Source organism: Macaca fascicularis, chromosome 14 (genome assembly GCF_037993035.2).
Source record: "Macaca fascicularis isolate 582-1 chromosome 14, T2T-MFA8v1.1".
In the NCBI taxonomy this organism is placed as follows: Eukaryota; Metazoa; Chordata; class Mammalia; order Primates; family Cercopithecidae; genus Macaca; species Macaca fascicularis.
In genome coordinates this window covers 122,429,813-122,452,347 of record NC_088388.1, presented here as the reverse complement: position 1 = coordinate 122,452,347, position 22,535 = coordinate 122,429,813, and the positions used below count along the sequence as shown (strand labels likewise).

At 45.9% G+C, this 22,535-nt stretch overlaps 1 protein-coding gene and 1 long non-coding RNA gene across 4 annotated transcripts in view; one reads left to right on the top strand and one right to left on the bottom strand.

The window, feature by feature from the left end:
- The first annotated feature begins 4,421 nt into the window (after window positions 1-4,421).
- SCN3B (sodium voltage-gated channel beta subunit 3) overlaps window positions 4,422-22,535 on the top strand; it is a 28,360-nt gene continuing 10,246 nt past the window's right edge. For 2 of the 3 annotated variants that reach the window (XM_045370841.2, XM_074015509.1), the window contains exons 1-5: window positions 4,422-4,819; window positions 5,219-5,298; window positions 13,308-13,471; window positions 16,337-16,562; window positions 20,996-21,134. In XM_045370841.2, coding sequence (XP_045226776.2) covers window positions 5,244-5,298; window positions 13,308-13,471; window positions 16,337-16,562; window positions 20,996-21,134 — 584 coding nt within the window. In that variant the 5' untranslated portion in view covers window positions 4,422-4,819; window positions 5,219-5,243. Of the gene's footprint in view, window positions 5,299-13,307; window positions 13,472-16,336; window positions 16,563-20,995; window positions 21,135-22,535 lie in introns of all 3 variants that reach the window. The other variant, XM_065529156.1, reaches the window with a different exon arrangement.
- On the bottom strand, window positions 17,517-21,026 carry LOC141408533 (uncharacterized). The gene is made up of 2 exons (XR_012423838.1): window positions 19,477-21,026; window positions 17,517-19,167 (listed from the first exon to the last, which is right to left on the bottom strand). It is a non-coding gene; the product is annotated as an uncharacterized lncRNA (long non-coding RNA).

The window sequence follows — 22,535 nt, the reverse complement described above, 5'->3', positions numbered from 1 at the left end:
ACTTACAGTGTCACTTCCACTGCTCCTGTCTCTAATTCCTCTCTAGTAGTCTCAGTGAATGTGTTTCATTCCTCAAGAAAACTAACATCTCCCTGCATAGCTCCCATTCAACTCTTCCTTCAGCAGTCACGCCATTCCCTCCACCTCAAGATCCCTGAACACCTAGGCTTTGTACTCCCTCCTCTTCCTCAATCTCTGAGCATAATTAGCTGAAGTCCCCTCTAAGGAGAAGTGTCCTCAAGTCTAAAAACCTTCTTTTCCCTGGCCTGCCATGGCATTGCCCCTTGCTGGGTCTCTTCCTATTTCTCTGACTCTTGGTTTTCTGTTCCCCTATTGATTCTGGCCTCAGCTCTTCACTGTTTCCACACTATTCTCACTCCCTTCTTTATTCATTTATTCATTCACTTGTGTCCTCTGTGAAGAGGACCCAATATCTCCCTGGCACTAATCCAGGTGCAGGATGACAGCAGTGGACAGAACAAACAAGGCTGCTATCACCAAGGAGAACCAGCCTGATGGGAAGAACAGAAAATAAGCTAGTACATACATTAAAAATAAGATAGTTTTGGATAGTGAGAGAAGATATGAAGAACAAGAAAGAGGGCGATGAGATAGCGAGTAGCTTCAGGTGAGGAAGATGGCAGGAAACAATCTTAGAGTGACCAGGGAATGTCACCCTAGGGTGAAGTCATTTGAGGCAAGACCAAAATGACAAGAAACCAGCCACAGAATGAAGGGTGTTCTAGGAAGAGGGGACATCAAATTCTAAGGCTATAATAATAATGATGGGAAATATTAACAGAGGGGAAAAGTTTGATAACTATGAGGTACATTTCTTTAAAATTAAGTGTAGTTGGAACATTTGTGGACAAGACAGAGAGTGGTAGAAATGAGTATGGAGAGATAGCCAGAGCACAAGGCCAACTTTAGGCCATGGTGACAAGTCTACATTTCATTGCAGTGTAGTGAGATGCCATGGAAGGGCTTTAAGCAAGAGAAGTTCACATCTTTTAGAACACAAAGATTGTTCTGTCTACTCTTTGGAGAATAGAGCATATGGTTTCACCCATTAATTGTGAAGGGAGAATGATTATTAAATTGGGAGGCCAAGCAAACATCAATGAGAAAGGATTGAAGCCAAAATGGCAGGAAAGAGGAAGGGATAGCTTAATTTAAATGATTTTAAAACTCTCAGAACAAGGCCAAGTACTTCAGGGAACTTAAGGTGCTCGCAAAAGTGACTGAGAGTGACAGCCAAAAATCAAGGGAAACAGCAGGAGAAAGAAAAGACGAAATGCTCCTATTTTCAGTACAGGAGAGGACAGAAGTGGTGTACGGAAAGTAGAGGTAAAATCCTCACAGTACCCAATTACAATGGGGTTGATAAACAATTAGAAAAGAACATTATGAATATTAGCAATTCACATGAATAGACATAAGAAAAATTTTCTAGGGCTGAGCCAGTTCCTGCTGTGGTAGTTGATAAAATTACCAGACTGAAAATATCTCAGTCTGTCTATGTATCTCAGTCTTGGTGAGGCTTTCGATAAAATCATAGAACCTCAAAGATGATTGGAACTTTGACATAATCTATTCCAAATTTCTAACCTATAAAGATTTTCCTTCCTAAACATCCCAGTAGTTGCTTGGATAACAACTGCTTGGACATAACAAAAGGTAATTAGTCCTATTTTGGAAAGGTTTGAAATGTATTGCTGAAAATCTGTTCTTGTGTTAGTGTAAGCCATTGATCCTATTTCTTTCCTGTGGATGCCTAGATGTCTAATTCCTCTCACAGATTCCTTTTATTGTAGATTTTCAGAATGTGTCATGCTGTACATATAAAAAATAGGGAGCTATGTTTGGGTTTTATGATTGAGCAACTGTACTAAAGAATTCTAATTAGGCCAGGTGCAGTGGCTCATGCCTGTAATCCCAGCACTTTGGGAGGCCAAGGCGGGCAGATCACCTGAGGTCAGGAGTTTGAGACCAGCCTGGCCAACATGGCGAAAACCCTTCTCTACTAAAAATTCAAAAATTACAGGTGGGCACCTGTAATCCCAGCTACTTGGGAGACTGAGGCAGAAGAATTGTTTGAACCTGGGAGGTGGAGGTTGCAGTAAGCCAAGATCACACTATTGCACTCCAGCCTGGGCAACAAGAGTGAAACTCTGTCTCAAAAAAACAAACAAACAAACAAAAAGAATGTTATTATTAGCTCATTGTCAAGGTAGAATGAGGTCTTTAGAAGCAGGCCAAAAGACTATCTCTTCTTTTTTTCTATTACTTCTTTGTTTTTAAATCCATGTTTGGATCATGTGATTGTCAAGCCTAGAGATGAAACAAGGCTAAAGAAGAGAGATATATTGGGCGATTGAATCTGAATTCAATAAAAGTATTAACACAATGTGATAACTGGTTGAAACTAATACATTTTAACAACAATAAGTGCAAAGTTTCATAATAAAATTTCCAACATTGCCTGTACAAGACATAATGACTCCGCAACAAGTCAAGTGAAAAATACTCACGGATTTTAATTGAATTTAAGCTGATTATGACTAAGATGTGGCTGTAAATGTATTTGAATAGTTATATCCTTCAAAGCAAATGTAGCCATAATTCTCCTGGATTTATGCTGGTCAGACCACACAGGGACCATCAGTTCCTGTTCTGGACGTCACTTGGAGAATCATGCTGAGAAACTGAAAATCCTCCTGAAAAAGCAGCCAGGGTGGTAAAGGATTAGAAACTACTAGAAAATACATTGGAAGAAACTAAGGAAGAGTAGCCCCAAACAAAAATGTCTTAGGGTGGATGTGAGGAAGCATAGCTCTTTTAAAGAGAAAACAGCATTAGGGCCACTTAATGGAGTTTGGAGGGGGAGGAGGAGTGTACGGAATTCAACTGAATATGAAGAACTTCCTTAAGCATTAGAAGAAGTGAACTTGTGAGGTAGAAAGGTCTCATCACTAAAAAGATTAAGGCCGGGCGCGGTGGTTCATGCCTGTAATTCCAGCACTTTGGGAGGCGGAGGCGGGTGGATCACTTGAGGTTGTGAGTTTGAGACCAGCCTAACCAACATGGAGAAACTAAAATACAAAATTAGCCGGGCGTGGTGGCGTATGCCTGTAATCCCAGCTACTCGGGAGGCTGAGACAGGAGAATCACTTGAGTGGGGGGGATGGAGGTTGCTGTGAACCAAGATCGTGCCATTGCACTCCAGCCTGGGCAAGAAGAGCAAAACTGCGTCTCAAAAACATAAATAAAATAAAATAAAATAAAATAAATAAGATCAAGTCCATTCATCCGAAATGTTCCTGGGGGAAGTCACAAATTGGAAAAGAGGTTGAATTAGGTCAACTTTAACTTCGCATCCAAGTTTAACACAGTGTGTATGCTTCAAGGCCTAGTCCTCCAAACAGCACAGAGTTCACGGCCTGGTGGCTCCCTGCCCAGGAAGATCCGCCTGGGGACATTCTGTTGCTCCGTGAGATGTCAGGAGGGAGCATTTCTTGCTTCTGGTCCACTCACCGTCAGCTGTTGCTCTGCTGTTCCATTTTGGAACATCAGCGTTAAGCTTCCCCTTTTGGAAAGAGCAGAAGAGGAGAAAAGGAGGCTGAAGGAGGGATCTTGGATTACTCTTTTACTTCAGTTCCAGGCATTCCTAATCTGTTATGTCAATTTGAGTTTAGAGTTGAATGCAAAGTTTCAGGTTTCCCTTCCAGAGATGGGGCAGGGGCACTCGAACAGCTGCTAGGACTAGGGAGTGGCTAATAGTTGGAAGACACCAAACACAATCTATAAAGGAGTAATTAGAGGAAAAGGGAGAACTGCAAAGAACCTGGGGAAGGGAAGAGGAGTCCTCTTGGGTCCTCCTCCCCTTGCGCTGACATTTGGATCACCTCACTGAATGATGAGGTGAACACAGGAACAGGTGCGCCTCATCTCTACCCCATTTGCCCTAAACAGGGATTATCTTGCTGAGTTTGCTGTGTCCGGGGCCAATTAATCAAGGCTAGACAAAGGATAGACAGCGAGAACTGGAAGGGATGGGGTCTGGGAGGCGAAGCTAGGAACCGCGTACAGCGCGCCTTGCAGATGACATCATTGCCTGAAAGAGCTCTGGCCCTCCCCTTCCCGGAGCTACACCCGGCAAGTCCGTGTGGGAGCTGAGTGGGTTTGCCTGGAGGGCGTGAGCCGAGGGCTGCGGTGCGCCCGAGCTCGGGGGAGGTGCGGCGGCGCGAGAGGGAGACCTGGAGAGACCAGCCAGCGCGCGAGCCGAGATCTCCGGGCTGGAAGTGTCTGCGCCGCTCCCGGCTCCGCCCCCGCTCGGCGCGGCGCTGGGCACTGGGAGGGGCACGCCCATTAGGGGGTGGGGAGTGTGCACTAGGGGGAGGGTCCGGGGCGGCGGTGGGGGCGGAGAGCCGCCTGCGCATGTCAGGGCTGACAGCACACACGGCCTGGGGGCCTGGAGAAGGGTTGCTGATCACCCGCCACCCGGGGTCGGGGCCCCGCACCATCCGGGGGCGAGCTCCCGGGAAGGGGCTTCCCCTCTACACCCACCCCCAACCTCTGACATCGCCGGCCGAACGGGAGCTGCCGCTTCCTTCCTGGCCCCGCTGCACCTCCCCGGGGAGCCGTGGGCGGGCGTGGACGGGACCGACGTGGAACGCGTTCTGTAGCCCAGACGGGCGGCCCCGGCGGCTTCGGTTGTGGGGACACGCCCAGCTGAAGAAGCGGTCAGGGTGGACGAAGCAGGAGCCGCGGGGCTCGGAGGATCCCAGTCCGAGTGCAGCAGATCCTGGGGAGGCGAGAGGTGAATCAACCTGGACCCTTCGACAGCCTGGCTGCTAGGCCAGCAGTGCGACTCCCTTCCGAGCTGAGCTTGCCCTGGACGCAAACGAGCGAGGCAGGGGCGCGAGTGGAAACTGGAGTTCCGGGGTGGGCGGGGAGGCGACTGTCCGTGGTGCTGAGCGCCGGCAAGAGCGGGCGCGGAGCGGCTGATTATCTCCCTCGAAGTGGGGAGGTTCAGTGGGGTCGCTTTGGGTCCAAAGCCCCCGCCCGGCTCCAAAAGCCCCCAGGGCCTCCCCAGGCACCGGTGCTCGGCCCTTCCTTCGGTCAGAAAGTCGCCCCCTGGGGGCAGTTCGTCCCAAAGGGTTTCCTCGAAAGAATCTGAGAGGGCGCAGTCCTTGACCGAGGGAATCTCTCTGTGTAGCCTCGGAAGCCGCCAGCCCCAGAAGATGCCTGCCTTCAACAGATTGTTTCCCCTGGTTTCTCTCGTGCTTATCTACTGGGGTAAGTACCAGCACCTCGCCATGCCGCATGCAGGTAACAGTAATAATACTAACAATAATAACACATTGATGTCGTTGGTGACAGAAAAGAGCTCTGGCTGGCTTCCCTCTGCGCATATCTGCCAGACATGGAGATCGCAGGGGTTCCATGAGAGCTGGGATTTTGAGATTGGAAAGGCGCCTCCCCACCGCCCTTTCCCGGTATTCTCCAACCTCCTTTGGTGATTCTTCCGCCCTTCCTCCAGTTTCCTGATCATTCCAAAGTATTTTTTCCCTTTCCCTTTGCTGAAAGGAAATGCAGTCACGTTCACGAACAAAAACCTCCTGTGTGGTTACATTTTATATCTCATCAAGGAGTCCATACTCCTGGAAAGCTTACTGGGTTTTCAAATTCGTTTCTGTATATTAAAAAATAAACAAACATGAAAGCTGGATGCATGAATTTTGAGAGTGAAAATACTTTAGTTGCTCATCATCTTCTTAATTTTAACAAGGAATGGGAAGAAAACAGGCTTCAGCCATTTACTGCTATATAGTAAATAAATAGGCAACTGTGAAACGCATCTTTTTGTTTGTTTGTTTGTTTGTTTATTTGTTTGCATGAACCTGTGGAACTAAGATGCTTTGGTGTGTGGGGAGGAGAGCCAGGTTTTTGCCTTCAAAGGTGGATAGATTATTGCTTGTCAGCTGTGAGAGACTGAGGTGACCTTCCCTCTCCAAATAAGGGAATCTTACACTTGGAACAGTAAAGACTGAGGAGAGTGTCAGAAACGGTCTTGGAGTGCCTGAATGTGTGTAAAGGGAGTTGAGTCTAGATGATAATGTCTAATTGTGTGATTGAGACAATGTTTTACTGTATGTAAATATATTTCAGTGTCTGGATGTATGCATTAGCATGTGTCTGAGCATGTTAGTATAGACATCAGAATGCATGGGTGAGAGTATAGTAGTATGTGTATGGTGGGGGGTGGGGCGTCATAGTTCTGGGCATCTCTGCCTTGGTGTCTATGATTAGATCCTCAGATAAAATATAGGTTCTCTTCAGCAGATAGATTGCTTTACATGATCTTAGCTACCTTTCTCCGTGCTAAAATCAATACCCAGGGTAATTGGACACAATTGTACCCACCTGCCTCCCTGAAACGAGGCATGTGAGCTTATGTTCACGCCTGAACATGGTTGGCATGAAATTCATCCAGCCTATATGGTGGCAGACATGCTGATGGGCACTGCCTCTTTGCTTTAGTATTACTTTTTCAAGCCTCCAGGACTAACTCTAGCTGCCAGCATTATCTGGATTTTGCATGTGACCAGAGGCAGAGCCAAGCTTCCTGTCAAAATGCCTGATGAGACAGACTACTAGGAAGGTCGAGGAGGGAGGTAACATCAGCCCCAAGGGCAGACTCATCACCAGCCATCCCCAATAGAGTACCAGACCTGGAGACGGAGTAGCCATAATAGGTTGCCAATGATCTCACCTGCCTTGAAGATTAAGGCTGAAATTTTCTCAGAGGAGACTAAGGCTGGGGACAGGAGGCATAGAAGATGATAGCCTGGCCATATAAAAAGAATGTAGGTAGAGCTGAAGTTGTAGATAAGGGTTGGGGTGAGTCTCTGCAGAGACTTTCTTCCTAAACTCTAATCTAAGATTTTGAGATCCCTTTCTGAATTGCAGTGGAGGGAGAGAACATGCTATCATCCAAGAATCTTTTAACTAGAACTTGTGCAACCTGCATTGGAGTCTCAATTTTGCCACTAGCTTACGATGTAACAACCTTAGAGTGCTATCTGGTTCTTTCTGTGTAATGTTTGGAAGTTGGCACGGGTGATATCTAACATCCTTTTTAGCTCCACAGACGAATGGTAGAGAAATCTTTGAAGAATATTGCTAGAATTGACAGAGTGCCCATCCCCTCCCCAACCCCAAAAAAACTTTGGAAGAAGTGTACACAGTATGCCCATCTTTGCCCATTCTCAGTTTCTTTGCAACCTGAGTGTTGTCTCACCAAACTGAAAGGCTGTGGAAGGGAACGAGCAGTGGTTCAGGATACCTGGTTGTTACATGTAAGAAAAACAGCCTCCCTTCACCAGGCGCTGTGGCTCATGCCTGTAATCTCAACACTTTGGGAGGCTGCGGTGGGTGGATCACCTGAGGTCAGGAGTTCAAGACCAGCCTGGCCAACATGGCAAAACCCCATCTCTACTAAAAATACAAAAATCAGTCAGGCATGGTGGTGCATGCCTGTAATCCCAGCTACTGGGGGGCTGAGGCAGGAGGATTGCTTGAACCTGGGAAGCAGAGGTTGCAATGAGCCAAGATAGTGCCACTGCACTCCAGCCTGGGCAACAGGGCGAGACTCCATCTCAAAAGAAAAAAAAAAAAAAAGGAAAAAAAGAAAGAAAAACAGCCTCCCTTCACAGACACAATTTCATTTGATTTGTATGTAATTCCAATATTGGATAATGCTGGGTTAGCTGCATTCCCCCTTCCAAAGTTGATTTTTTAATATGATATACAATATGAAGGGAAAGAGTCTTTCCATTTACTTTCTGCATGCATGGAAAAAAGTTTCCTTATTTCCTTTATTAAAGCATGTAATAATTTTTACTTTTTAAAGAGATTTTTTTAAAAAAATTAATACAGACAATGTGTCGCCATATTGCCCAGGCTGGTCTCTAACTCCTGGGCTCAAGTAATCCTCCTGCTTCAGCCTCCCATAGTTCTAGGATTATAGGCATGAGTCATCATGCCCAGCCTTTGAAAAAATAAATAAATAAAACCCTATACTTGCCTGTGCATCACAGTTTACAAAGTAATTTTCAATACATTGCTTGTTTCGGTCCTCATATCTCTCCCCAAGGTAGTCAGGGGAAAGAGTGTTCTTTCCAGTTTAGAGGTGAGAAAATGAGCTCAGGAAAGGGAAAGGACTTGCTAGAGAACCTTGTTTTCTGATTTCAGTCTTCCAGTGCTCCTTCCAGCACCTCTCATGGACACAATCGCCAGGAGGGCATCTGTCCTCCCATTTCTCTTCTGAGCTATCATCCCATCCCTCCCCTACACCATCGCCTGTCCTAGGGCCTCACCTACTAGCACCTAGTACCTTCTCTGCCCTTCCTCTCCAGGCCTGCCATTCTAGTTGCCCTGTGCATTAGGGAGTGTTTTCCTCTCATGCATCCTATTCAAGGCCCTAAGTGACCAGCTAAATTGGCAGACCAAGTCACGTCAGGGTGTCAGAATCTAAAAATAACTTCATTTATTACCCCTTTTTGGAAATTGTTTATATTCTAATCAAATTTTTCATTATCTCAGTGCAAAGGAAAGCATTTTAGAGCAATCTTAGAAGGAAAAATTTGGCAATGTCCAAAGAAGAGAAAGATTTGAGGACCTCAGAGAAGTTGGTTCATAATACTTTATTATCCACCTATGATAGATGGATGCTACTCCTTAGTGAAATATGATCATTATTAATACATCACAGTTTTCTTTCTCATACATTTCTTCATTATTATTATGGAAATTGAAGAGAAGAACAAAGGTCAAATGATTTGGTCAACATTATTCCAAGAGTTTGTTACTTTTAGTCAGCAATGTAGGTTGAGCTCCTGCCATATTTACAGCCTTCTTTGAATACCTAAAGGGCTTCATAGAAAGAAAGACAGTGGTGGGCCGGGCACGGTGGCTCACATCTGTAATCCCAGCACTTTGGGAGGCCAAGGTGGGTGGATCACCTGAGGTCAGAAGTTTGAGACTAGCCTGGCAAACATAGTGAAACCCCGTCTTTACTAAGAATACAAAAATTAGCCAGGCGTGATGGTGGGCTCCCATAATCCCAGGTACTCAGGAGGCTGAGGCAGGAGAATTGTTTGAACCCAGGAGACGGAGGTTGTGGTAAGCCGAGATCATGCCATTGCACTCCAGCCTGGGCAACAAGAGCAAAACTCCATCAAAAGAAAGAAGGAAAGAAGGAAGGAAGGAAGGAAGGAGAAAGAAAAAGAAAGAAAAGAAAGAAAGAAAGAAAGAGAGAAAGAGAGAAAGGAAGGAAGGAAGGAAGGAGAAAGAAAGAAGAGAGAAAGAAAGAAAGAGAGAGAGAGAAAGAGACAAAGAGAAAGAAAAGAAAAAGAAAAGAAGAGAAAGAGAAAGAGAAAGGCAGTGGTGTGCTGAAGACACAAGGGATGGAGAAAAGATGTTACCTCTTGAAGCAAGGAGCAGCAAGTCATACTGCACAAGGCAAGCAAACAGAGGTGGGGAGACTTTGTGGCCATTTTTCAATGTACTCTCCAGGATCACATGAGCAGAGTTCTCATGCCCTGAAACTGGATTTTGACTAGAAGGGAAGCAGTGGGACTTGCTCTGTGATGATACCTTGGATTATTGTTACCTTAGGGGCAACCAGAAAGGAGAGGGGCTACCCCACTTGCTGCCATATCCCAATTGCCATCCTGACTGCCTTCCCTCCATTAACTATAAATGAACTAACTGTGCTTCTATCTCTGCCATCCCATCTACTTGTTCCCTAGAGCACATCACCTCTCACCTAATCAAAGATGTTAATCCAGCAAATCATTTTCTTTCATTTCTTTCATTTCATTTCTTTCAAACACCACCAGCTCTACTGTCATCTTCACCCAAACAAAATCGTCTTCCAATCCGATCCCTGTACCAGGCCTCTTAACTGTTTTGATTCCACCCTTGTGTCTTTCACTTCATCAGTTTATTCCCAATGCAGCATCAGATCACATGATCTTGCACAAATTAGATCCCATCATTCTTCCTCTCAGAACCTTCTGCTGCTCCTATGTTACTCTAAGCAAATGCCAAGGTTGTCACATGACCAATAAGACCTGCCGCGATCTGGCCCTGCCCATCCCTCCCACTACTTCATCCCCTTCTATTCTCACTTTGTTTGCCGTAATTTCCACATTGGGCTGTTTGCTGTCTGTTGAGCACGACAAACACACTCCTTTGGGCCCCTTAAGCCCTTGAGTAGCAATTTCCTGTGTTTGACATGCCTTCACACAGATGTGTATAGCTTATACCCTCATTTCTTTTCTTCAGTGCCTGCTCAATGATACCTTCTCAGAAAGGCCATCCTCCAATGATCCTGTGAACACGCTCTCTCCTGTACTGTTTTGTTTTTTCTCACAGAACTTTTTACCATTTAATGTTACTGTTTTCCCTCTACCTCCACTGGAATGTAGGCTCCATAAAACAGGGATTCTTCTATTTTGTTTTCTGGTGTATTCGTCGTGCCTAGAATAATGCCTGGCACCCAGAAGGTACTCAGTATATTTGTGAAATAAACAAAGGATAGAATAACATGAATAATGACATTTGTACAAAGCGTGTTCATGTAAATTAAGCCATAGAACTCTCATGACAAACCTACTAGAGAGATGTAATTTTCAGAATTATGTTGATGAATAAACTGAGTCTCAGAGAGATCACATAGTACATCAAACCCAGCTCTTCAGTTGTCAAATTCTATCTTCACCTTGCCTCTATAATTGTAACTGTGCATTCCTTGAGACTTCTTACTCCACTTCTGAGTTTGTCAACATGAAATGAATGAATTTATCTTTGCCAGCTCTCATTAAATATGAATGTGCCTCAAGTTTCCATGCTACATGGAGTTCCTGCTACATACCCTCTACCCCTCTGCCCACTCACAAACTTTTGCACAAACCACATTTCCTTTTTGTTCAATCAGATCTATAATCAATACTTCAAACTCATCACATGCCGAAGATGTTTCTGATCAGTTCTCCCTAGATGTGGGCCCCCTCTCCATTAAAGTGGCTCACCATCTGCAGAAGCACTAGGCCCTCTAGAAGACTGTCAGATAAGACTTGCCCAGCTTGCTGGAGAGTTGAAAACCCAATTAAATTTATTTTACCTGGATTTTTAAAACTTTAAGTTAATTATGGTGCCACTCGTTTTTAAACTCTATATTTTAAAATGAAATACACTGCCTTCTAAGTCAATCAAACACAGTTTTTGGACTCAAAATTCATTTATGTCAGTGTCATGTTAAGCTCTAAATAAAACCGTCCTCTGCTTTTAGGAAAGAGCGCTCTGCCAGGAGATGAACAGGCTGACCATTAACAGTGGACTAGTTTTTAAATGTCAGTGTGTAATATTTCTCTTTTTCTGGGGGTTCTGTTTTTATTATTAATTCACGAAAAAATAGCATCAGAAGGGATCTTCAAAGTCTAATTCTAATTCTAATGTAAGAATCCGTGGTGGCCAACTTTTTTTTTTTTTTTTTTTTTTTTTTTTTTTTTTTTAAGAGATAGGGTCTTACTCTGTCAGCCAGTATGGAGTGCAGTGGTGCCATCATAGCTCATTGCAACCTCAAACTCCTGGGCTCAAGCAATCTTCTTACCTCCTGAGTGGCTGGGACTACAGTTGTGTGCTTTCATGTTTGCCTAATTTTTATTTTATTTTATTTTTGTAGACTCAGGGGTCTCACTATGTTGCCCAGGCTGGTCTCGGACCCCTGACATCAAGCAGTCCTCCCACCTTAGCCTCCTAAAGTGCTGGGATTACAGGTGTGAGACACAACACCTGGCCTCCTCTTACTTTCAAATATCCCAAACAATGCTGTGTACACTCTCTTACCATTCAGTTATTTGCATTTGTGAACAGCTCTAAAACCAGCAAATTCTTTTTTTATTGCATTAAACTTACTTTTTTCTTATAACTTTTAGGGTTGCGCAGAATCATATTTCTCTTCCACCTGCCAACCTTCAAATATTTGAAGACAGATATGTTCTGTGTCCAAGCTAAGCAACTCAAGTCCTCCCATTTGTTCCTCACCAGACTTTATCTCCAGACCCTTCACCATCTCCTTCACCTCTGGGCATGCACTCTTTGAACAACTTCCTTTTTTAAAATATGACATCCTGAACTGATCGTAATAGTCCAGATTTGTTCCAAAAGCAGTGCCAAAAGCTACGCCTCCTTCCTCCTGCACACTGTACATCTGTTAATGCAGCCCACATTTGCACATGTTTTCCTGGCAGCCTTGTCCCACTCAAGTTATTCTGAATTATCAAGCTGATATACTTGCCTCCTTTTAAAAAGCAGACTTCAAGTTTCGAGAGGGCAGAAACACCAAGTCTAGACCTCTGTGTGGCATGCAAGGTGTCCCACAGTCTGGCCCCCTCCAGATTTTAACTTGCCTCACTATACTCCTCTGCATAGACCATTGCTCCAGCCTAGTGGTCCACTCGCCATTTTCTTCACTGCTGCTCCAACCTCCACCATGTGTCAGAATTACCTACAGTTTTCATGCAACACAGATATAATTACATCTCTCCATGGCTTTAAAACATTTGATACCTCACACTGGAAGGGACACACAGCGGTCTTCACAGCGTGGGTCCTGTCTACGTTTCTAGCCTCATGTTTCACCATCCTTCTCTTCCTTTCTCCCCAGGCCAGCTGGGAGTAACTAACTGCCTGTCTTCTGTGAGCAGAACATAGCATGAGTGTGTTACTTGCTGTGGTCAGGTTTAATCCCTGGTTAGGAATTGTGTTCCCTATTAGGTTATAAACGCACGTAGGGCATAGTTAGTGTTTTATTCATCTTCGCATCTCTAGTCTAGCATCAGACCTGGCAGAGAGTGGATTTTAATGAATGGTAGGGGAATGAAGGGGGATGGATGGTCGCTGGGTAGGCGCATGCCCGGTCTCCCACTTGGGCTGTAAGACTTAGAGGGCAGGGCTCAAGTGTAATTTACTGTGCTGCATCTCCACTGCCTCCGGGGGAAGGATTTCAGTCAATGTGTACATTGGAGGTCTAGGCCTCCAATGTGTACCTATTCTGAGCCTGTACACTCAGGGAGCGCAGGCGAGGGTGTAAACACGTGCACGTGACTTTTTTCAAGTTCGCCTCATGACTCTTCCTTCTCTGTCTCTCCTCCCTCCCTCCTTCTTCTCCAATGCCTCTCTCCTGTGCCCCTCCCCCCCACCTGCTGTTCCTTCCCTGTCCCCCGTCCTCTCTGCAGCCAGTGTCTGCTTCCCCGTGTGTGTGGAAGTGCCCTCGGAGACGGAGGCTGTGCAGGGCAACCCCATGAAGCTGCGCTGCATCTCCTGCATGAAGAGAGAGGAGGTGGAGGCCACCACGGTGGTGGAATGGTTCTACAGGCCCGAGGGCGGTAAAGATTTCCTTGTATGTTAGACTGCTGACTCTGGCCTTTCTTCTGCCGGCCTCTGCCGTTCCCAGCCTGGCTCCTGACAGTCTGGGGGATGCCGAGCTAGCAAACACTGGCTCTTTCTCTTTCAAACACTGACAGCTCCTCAGCAGATAACTGACAGCCTTAGTGAAGCCCCAGCTTGTTTGAAAGAAAGGGCACTGGGCCAGCTGCAAGCACCCTTGATTATAGGCTGGAGGAAGCAGAGGAAAGAGATAAGCCATAAAGCCTACTATGTGATAGGCACCCTGACAGGCGTTTTGCAGGTGTTTTCATCTAATCTTCTGTGCCATCCTATTATATGTATTAAGTTAACAAATACATTGGAATAACACAAAGCATCATTATGTGAAATAACAAAGGTTAGCTCCTTTAACTCCTACAGTCCTAGTGAAATAGGAGTGACAGGGATGACCAAGAGTGATCCAAGGGTGATATTCACCCAGGACACCCAGTACAGCCACATCAGCGAATAAATTATTTTAGACAGTTCTCTCATGGATACTTGCTGTGCCAAGTCTCCTAAGTGGCTGAACCCCCAGACTTATCCGTGATTTGGAAACTGAGAGATTCGCTCCTGGCAGAGCAGGGAGTCTTCCAGATTCTGCTCCTGCACCATAGCCAATGTCAGTTCTGGTTGGTTGGTGCCAGTGGCAAAGTGGTTGTCATATATATATATACACACACACACACGCGCACACACACACACGTATATATGTATGTATGTATATATTCTCTCTCTCTCTCTTTCTCTCTCTCTCTCTCTCTCTTTCTCTCAAAGGAGTCTCCCTTTGTCACCCAGCTGGAGTGCAGTGGCATGATCTCACTCACTGCAATCTCCACCTCCCAGGTTCAAGCGATTCTCCCACCTCAGCCTCCCCAGTAGCTGGGACTACAGGCATGCACCACCATGCCCAGCTAATTTTTGTATTTTTAGTACAGAAAGAGTTTTGCCATGTTAGCCAGGCTGGTCACTCCTGGCCTCAGGTGATCCACCCACCTCGGCCTCCCAAAGTGCTGGGATTCCAGGCGTGGGCCACCGCGCCTGGTCGGGTGTCATATATTTTGAATACCACCTTGGAGATGACCATTATTTACTCCTTCACTGACTCTGGAGCCAGGTCGCCTGGGTTTGATTCTTGACTTCACACTTATTAACTCTGTGTCTTTGGACATGTTGGTCAACCTTTCTGTGCCTCGGTTTCCTCATTTTTAAAGTGGGGATATAAAGCATAGCCAAATTATAGGGCTGTTACCAGGACTCATGAGCTATAATTTTTAATGCATTAAAAATAGTTTCTGGAATATAGTAAGCACTATGTTAAGTGTTTGCTAGAGAAAAGATAGACACAGAAATGAGGAAACTGAGGTTCAAAGAAGTTAATAACTGAAACAGCTTAGACTTGAGCCAGGTGGTCTAACAGCAGATACAAGGCCCTTTTTATGGCACTGCTTTGCCTTCCTGGGAGCAAGTTTCTCCTTCACAAAGATTTGTAACGGAGACAACAGAAGGGTGAAACTGGGTTTAGCTTGCTCTTCTTTCTCACTATCCTAAAGCCGAACTCATTTCTGACTCTAGCTTCTATGTGCCATTCTGATGTAAATTTGCTACAGTCAGGTGCCAAGACTGGGACCAGCGGAGACTTCTCAGAGCCTGGCTCAGGTTTGACAGTGACACGTCAATGAAGCTGCAACTGAGGCTAGCCCCCAGCTGCAGGAGGCTGGATGGCTTGGCCAGATGCAAAGGCCCCCAGGGACTTCAGGCCTGGTCATGTACCACTGATAGCTGCCACTGATAGATGCTTCCAGGTCTGCCCAAAGTGAGGTGGATCAGAAGGAGAAGAAGAAAATGAAAAATAAAACGACGACAGCCAAAACAGCCATGCAAGTCCAGAGCAAGGCTGTCTCATAGAAATGTGTGTGATTGTGGCAACCTTCTCTGTCTGTGCTGTGCGATACAGTGGCCACCGGCCACATGTGGCTATGAATAATTGAAATGTGGCCAGTGCCATGGAGGAACTGAGTTTTACATTTTATTTAATTTCTAAGAAATTGAATTTAAGTAGCTACCTGTGGCTAGTGGAGACTAGAATAGCTAGCACAGCTATAGAGAGAGAGGAAAAAAAGGTGTATTATGTCAGAGGGTGGAAGTGTTGAGGAAAGAAATTTAAAAGATGAGATTTCAGTTAAAATTCAGTCCAAAGCAAAAGATGTGACGTGTGCCTCTCTGGTGATGGCTCTCTGCTCATCTGCCATGCTTCAGCACCCTGGGCCCCCTTCCTGTGGCCTGGCCCAGCCTGTCCCACAGCCCCTGATGAGTACCAGCACAGAGAGTCCAGTTTTAAAGCCAAGGCTTTCACATGTCTTTATGACTAATGAATCTGCCTGTCTTGCTGTCTCTACCTTGTTCTCTTGCTGGCGGCCCTGGGACACCTCTTACTCTCTTGTTCTCTCCTTCTGTCTCTTTCCAATCCTGTCTTTCTCTCAATGTCCGCCTCCTGGGCTCCCATACCCTTCTCCCGCCTGCCTTTGTTCTCCCTCTTTCCACCGCTTTTTTTTCTGCCGAGCTTCTTCCTGCACACCCCTGGCTGCCTCTGTCCTCACCACGTCCACATGCGCTGATGCTTGCTGCCTCTGCCTGTCCTTCCCTGTCTTTGCTCCCTTCCCTACCCTCCTCTGTGCCTCTTCATCCCACCCCCACATTCTGGGTCTGCTGGTGACATTGTTCCCTCTCTTCCCTGTCCATGCACAATTCTGCTCCTTTTCTCTGCCCTGTCCGTAACTCAGCTTTCTCCTGCCATCTCCTCTCCTGGCCCTACCCTCGTCTGCTCCTCTATTTGCAGATCTACGAGTATCGGAATGGCCACCAGGAGGTAGAGAGCCCCTTTCAGGGGCGCCTGCAGTGGAATGGCAGCAAGGACCTGCAGGACGTGTCCATCACTGTGCTCAACGTCACTCTGAACGACTCTGGCCTCTACACCTGCAATGTGTCCCGGGAGTTTGAGTTTGAGGCGCATCGGCCCTTTGTGAAGACGACACGGCTGATCCCCCTAAGAGTCACCGAGGAGGGTGAGGCTGAGGCACAGGGTCTCTAGGGCGTTCTGCTCTCTGTGGACAGGGAAGGGTAGGACAGCAGTTTTCCACATGAGTGAGGCCCTTAAAGAGTGCAAAAACCTGTGTATTTGGAATGATGACATCTACAAATGTCACCATTGACCCATCTTCTTCTGGTGGCCAGCTTCCTGTAAACCGCCCAAGCAGCTTGTCTTTCTGTGCCTTTCCTCAAAGCAGAAAGGCTTGGAGATGATAGAATGAGCTCTTCCTGGTCCCTTAGAGAAAGAGGTTAGCCTCCATGAGGCCTAAAGCTACTGATTCAGCTAGGCCTTCTTCTCTGGCCTATGTTGAATCCCTGACTCAGTGGGCTCAGAGAAATCTCATGAGGTTACCTTGAAGTCATCTCTCCTTCTGCCTGGGAGCAATACATGCCTCTAAGCCAGGGGTTCTCAAACATTAGCAAACCTGAAAATCTCCTGCAGGGCTTTCTGGAAGCCAGCCTTTCTGCTTTTGTCGGTGGAGCCTGAGCGTTTGCATTGCGTGACACGCTGCCTGGCAGGCAGTGCTGCTTGCTGGGACCGCACTTTGAGAACCTCTCTCTAAACCAAAGTTTGACAATCTTTTCTTCTTTTGTCTTGCTTCACAGTAATCACACGTGCCACCCCTTCCCCATCTGTGGCATCTCTTATTACATAGTTCATTCTCTGCTGGGAGAAGGGGACAGGTCAATAGCTCTCTAGCCTTGTTTAAAATCTTTGGACTCCTACAGCTAGTTCCGTGTTCGTGCGTGGGAAGGCCTTTCAGCAGCCTAACTCAGGTATTTCTGTTGCAACCGGAGTCCTGCATCCTGAGCGGGGAGTTCCAGCCTTTCTCAGTCTATCTCCAGCATTATCACTGCTGGTGAGCCGGCCAAAGCGTGGGGCATGAAAGAAAAGATCAAGTTAAAGACAGGACTCTTCTTAGAAAAAAGGATCCAGGAATCCTAACCTCCAGGCCACAGGTTTATTCATTTTTTATCATGTCGTTGTGATAAAAATAATGAAGCAAAGTTTCAGTCCTCAGAGTGAATGAACGAACGGGTCAGACGATATGACTAAAATGGAAGGTAGGTCAATTCTGAAAGCGCAGAAGGACTCTCAGGGCCCCTAAATTCAGACCCGATGAGTCACTTCCCTGCTCTGAGCCCCGCTGCTCTGGTGTGAAATGAAGGGGTGGGCCAGGGGCTCTCTAAGGTACTCCTCTGTTCTGAAGTTCCTTTAGCCCCCGTTTGTTACACGCCTTTCCTCCCGGGGTGGGGCCCTGGCGCCCTCTCCTGGTCACCGTCTGGAACTTTCGGTTGGTGCCTGCCAGACCCTAGCACAGTGTCCAACTGTCTCCACCTCCGCTCGCTCAGGCTTTTGGCTCCAGAGACCCTCGTGCATAGCTGGTGGGAAGTGTGGCAAGGCTGAGCTAGTTCGTCTGCCAGGCACCAGAGCAAGCCTCGGGTAAAAACAGAAGGAAAAACAAGTTTATTATCAGAGCCACAGAGCCTCGTGGATGGTCGGGTGTGAAGGAAGCGTGGATATCATTTATTTAATCCAGAGCCTCTGGATAAAGGGCAGACATCAGACTTGCCCACATTGGCTTCCTCCAAATGTAGACACCTCTGCAGCACCCTTGCAGGTGTGAGATCGGCAGGGGTGAGTGAGGTCATATGCGAGTTGAATGACTCCCCAGGTGATTGGAGGGCGCAGCTCTGGTGCCCCTCATTTTGTGGCTGGGAGAAGAGTTCTCTGCAAGAGCAAGGGGCTTGCTCAGGGACATGAAGCAAATTAGCACTGGAAGCAGGACGAAAATCCAGATTGTTTGCCTATCCTGCGGGCTTTCTTTCCACAGCTGCTTTTCCCGCCGCCGCCACCCCCACCACCTGCCACTTTTTCTTTTTTCTTTCCTTTTTTGCCTCTGTGACATCAGATACTCCCTGCCCTCATCTTGCTCAGAGCTACGCACCCCTCCCCCACCATGACACCTGCCCACCAACCCCACATGTCCTCCATTCCTGTGGTCCTAGAAGGTCTCCCTGGTTCTCTTTGTTCAAGTTGGGTTTATTCTGGCATAGGCTGTCACCTCCTGGCCCTAAGGCAGAAACCTGAGGCCTCTTCACCTAGAGGTAACTAAAAATACTGAGGACAGCTTCCTGTATTGCCATTTGTGGGATACTGCATTTTGAAAGAGAAAGCATGCTTTAAGCCAAACAAATCATAAATAATGCACCAGGTGGTAGCAAGCCAGTGAGACGTTTGAGCTGTACGGCATTCTCACGTGCCTCACACTGCATCTATAACCTCTGGCTCCAGCTGAAAACCTGGATGATCCTGGAGCCTTTGGACTGCTTTCTGGGCTGAAAGTTATGGCAGGCTGTGCTGTACTCTTAACAACCAAGGATTTGGGGGTGACTTAGATCCAATGGACAACTGCAGATCATAAATCTGACTTGCTGTTGAGAGCTGGCAAGGGGAGAGGCAGCTGCAACATTCCTCCCACTAGCAAGGAGTAGATATATCAGGATATCTGCCATGTAGTATGTTTTCATGTTCCTTTTTGTTGATCATGAAACAAATAAGATAATATTTATTTTCAGCTGGGCGCAGTGGCTCACGCCTGTAATCCCAGCACTTTGGGAGGCCGAGGCGGGCGGATCACAAGGTCAGGAGATCGAGACCACGGTGAAACCCCGTCTCTACTAAAAATACAAAAAATTAGCCGGGCGCGGTGGCGGGCGCCTGTAGTCCCAGCTACTCAGGAGGCTAAGGCAGGAGAATGGCGTAAACCCAGGAGGCGGAGCTTGCAGTGAGCCGAGATCGCGCCACTGCACTCCAGCCTGGGCGACAGAGCGAGACTCCGTCTCAAAAAACAAAACAAAACAAAAAATATATATATTTATTTTCACTCATTCAATAAGTACTTATTGAGCACTTTAAATATTCTAAGATTTACACAGCAGGCAGATAATCCAGAAATAAATATGTTCTCAATAAGCACACAGTCCACAGAAAAGAAAGATCAACACAATACAACTCTTATAACAGATGGATGAGAAAAGTGCATGGAGGCCGGGCGCAGTGGCTCATGCCTATAATCCCAGCACTTTGGGAGGCCAATGCGGGAGGATCACCTGAGGTCAGGAGTTCAAGACCAGCCTGGCCAACATGGTGAAACTCCATCTCTACTAAAAGTAAAAAAATTAGCTGGGCGTGGTGGTGGGCGCCCGTAATGTCAGCTACTTGGGAGACTGAGGCAGGAGAATTGCTTGAACCTTGGAGGGGGAGATTTCAGTGAGCCGAGATCATGCCATTGCATTCCAACCTGGGTGATAAGAGAGAAGCTCCATCTAAAAAAAAAAAAAAAGAAAGAAAGAAAAGAAAAGTACATGGAGAAGGTTGTGAATAGCTCTGCATGAGAAGTTGGGGATGGTTTCACAAAGGGTGGGACCTCATAGGAATCTAGAACTACTGGGAGACTGCAAAGCAGGAGAGGATATTAGCACAGAACTAGCCACAGGTGAGAGACACAATCCAGGAAGAGGGAAGAGGAAGAAAAGTTCACAGATTCTAACATACCACAGTGTGTAGCAGTTTTTTCTGGCCAACCAAATGGAAATGAGGTAAGAAAGCCTGGATTGTGAAGGCCCTTGCGTGTCATGTGAACAGAGTTGGGACTTCATCGTGAGGGCAGTGTGGAGCATTGAAGAGTTTTCAGCAGGGAAATGGCAGGATCCTAACTGTTTCAAATGTACAGCCCTGGGGACAATGTGGTTGATACACTAAATCCTCCAATATTGATGTTTGGTTTTGGGATGACCTGGAAGGTCTTGTTTCTAACCCAGACTTGTAGAGAACATGCGCATATCACATGGAGGCTGTCTGTGTTGGCCCTGAATGAGTTTTCCAATGCTCTCTCCCCAGGAATACCACCTTCCACCATCGGCAGCTCAAAAGACAGAGGCAGCTGAAATAAGGCATGTTCCTTACATCTGTGTAGACTTTTAATCTCACAAGACGTTCTGAAATACATTAGATAATGTAATATTCACAAACCCCTGACTGGTGTTATTATCCTCATCCTACAAACTAAGAAACTGAGTCTCAAGTAAGGGAAAATGTTGTTTACATACCTGTAAATAGCAAAATGGAGAGCCAGCTCTAGATAGCTCACTTTGAGGCCAAGATTCCTTCCACTGCTCTGCTGCTTCTTCCAGGCATCCCACTCCCTCTTCCCTGGCTCCTGAGCAACCGACGACAGCCAGTGAGAAAGCCAATGGTGGGAGAGTCAGGATTTGGAATTCCTTTGACATCTTCTTGAGTTTTTTTACTCAGTCTTTATTTAAGCTGTATTTTAAAATATGGCTCCAATGACGGCCCTAGGTTTGCTGGTCTTGCATATTCTGAGCCTCATTCTCTTTCTTTCAGCCGGAGAGGACTTCACCTCTGTGGTCTCAGAAATCATGATGTACATCCTTCTGGTCTTCCTCACATTGTGGCTGCTCATTGAGATGATATATTGCTACAGAAAGGTCTCAAAAGCCGAAGAGGCAGCCCAAGAAAACGCGTAAGTTCAGAGATGCCAAAGTAATAATGAAAGCTAGCACCCTCAGAATGCTTGCTCTCACAGGTGAGGTGCTAAGCAGTTTACATTCATCCTCCACCCTCTTCCTGATCACTACTTAAGAGATAGGCACCATTATTATACCCATTTTACAGATGAGAACACTGAATTTGGGAGCAAACTCTCCCAAATTCATTTTTCTCATCTGTAAAATGTAAGGCAAACTCTTAATTCAAATATCGTCCATGCCTATGTCCTGAATGGTATTGCCTAGGTTTTCTTCTAGGGTTTTTATGGTTTTAGGTCTAACATTTAAGTCTCTAATCCATCTTGAATTAATTTTCGTATAAGGAGTAAGGAAGGGATCCAGTTTCAGCTTTCTACTTATGGCTAGCCAGTTTTCCCAGCACCATTTATTAAATAGGGAATCCTTTCCCCATTTCTTGTTTTTGTCAGGTTTGTCAAAGTTCAGATGGTTGTAGAAGTGTGGTATTATTTCTGAGGACTCTGTTCTGTTCCATTGGTCTATATCTCTGTTTTGGTACCAGTACCATGCTGTTTTGGTTACTGTAGCCTTGTAGTATAGTTTGAAGTCAGGTAGCGTGATGCCTCCAGCTTTGTTCTTTTGACTTAGGATTGTCTTGGCAATGCAGGCTCTTTTTTGGTTCCATATGAACTTTAAAGTAGTTTTTTCCTATTCTGTGAAGAAAGTCATTGGTAGCTTAATGGGGATGGCATTGAATGTATAAATTACTTTGGACAGTATGGCCATTTTCACGATATTGATTCTTCCTATCCATGAGCATGGAATGTTCTTCCATTTGTTTGTGTCCTCTTTTATTTCACTGAGCAGTGGTTTGTAGTTCTCCTTGAAGAGGTCCTTCACATCCCTTGTAAGTTGGATTGCTAGGTATTTTATTCTCTTTGAAGCAATCGTGAATGGGAGTTCATTCATGATTTGGCTGTTTGTCTGTTATTGGTGTATAAGAATGCATGTGATTTTTGCACATTGATTTTGTATCCTGAGACTTTGCTAAAGTTGCTTAAGGAGATTTTGGGCTGAGATGATGGGGTTTTCTAAATATGCAATCATGTCATCAGCAAACAGGGACAATTTGACTTCATCTTTTCCTAATTGAATACCCTTTATTTGTTTCTCTTGCCTGAGTGCCCTAGCCAGAACTTCCAATACTATGTTGAAATATCGCTTAAGAAATATTAAACATTTGCTTAATTCAAACATCACTTAAGAAACAAAGCGATGTTTGAATTCAGGCCTGCTGATTCTTGGCCAGCACACTTAACCACTAAGGCAAAGACCATCAGCTGCTACCACAATCCATTAAAGTAATATTATTATATCTGGGCATGGTGGCTGTCATGCCTGTAATCTCAGCATTTTGG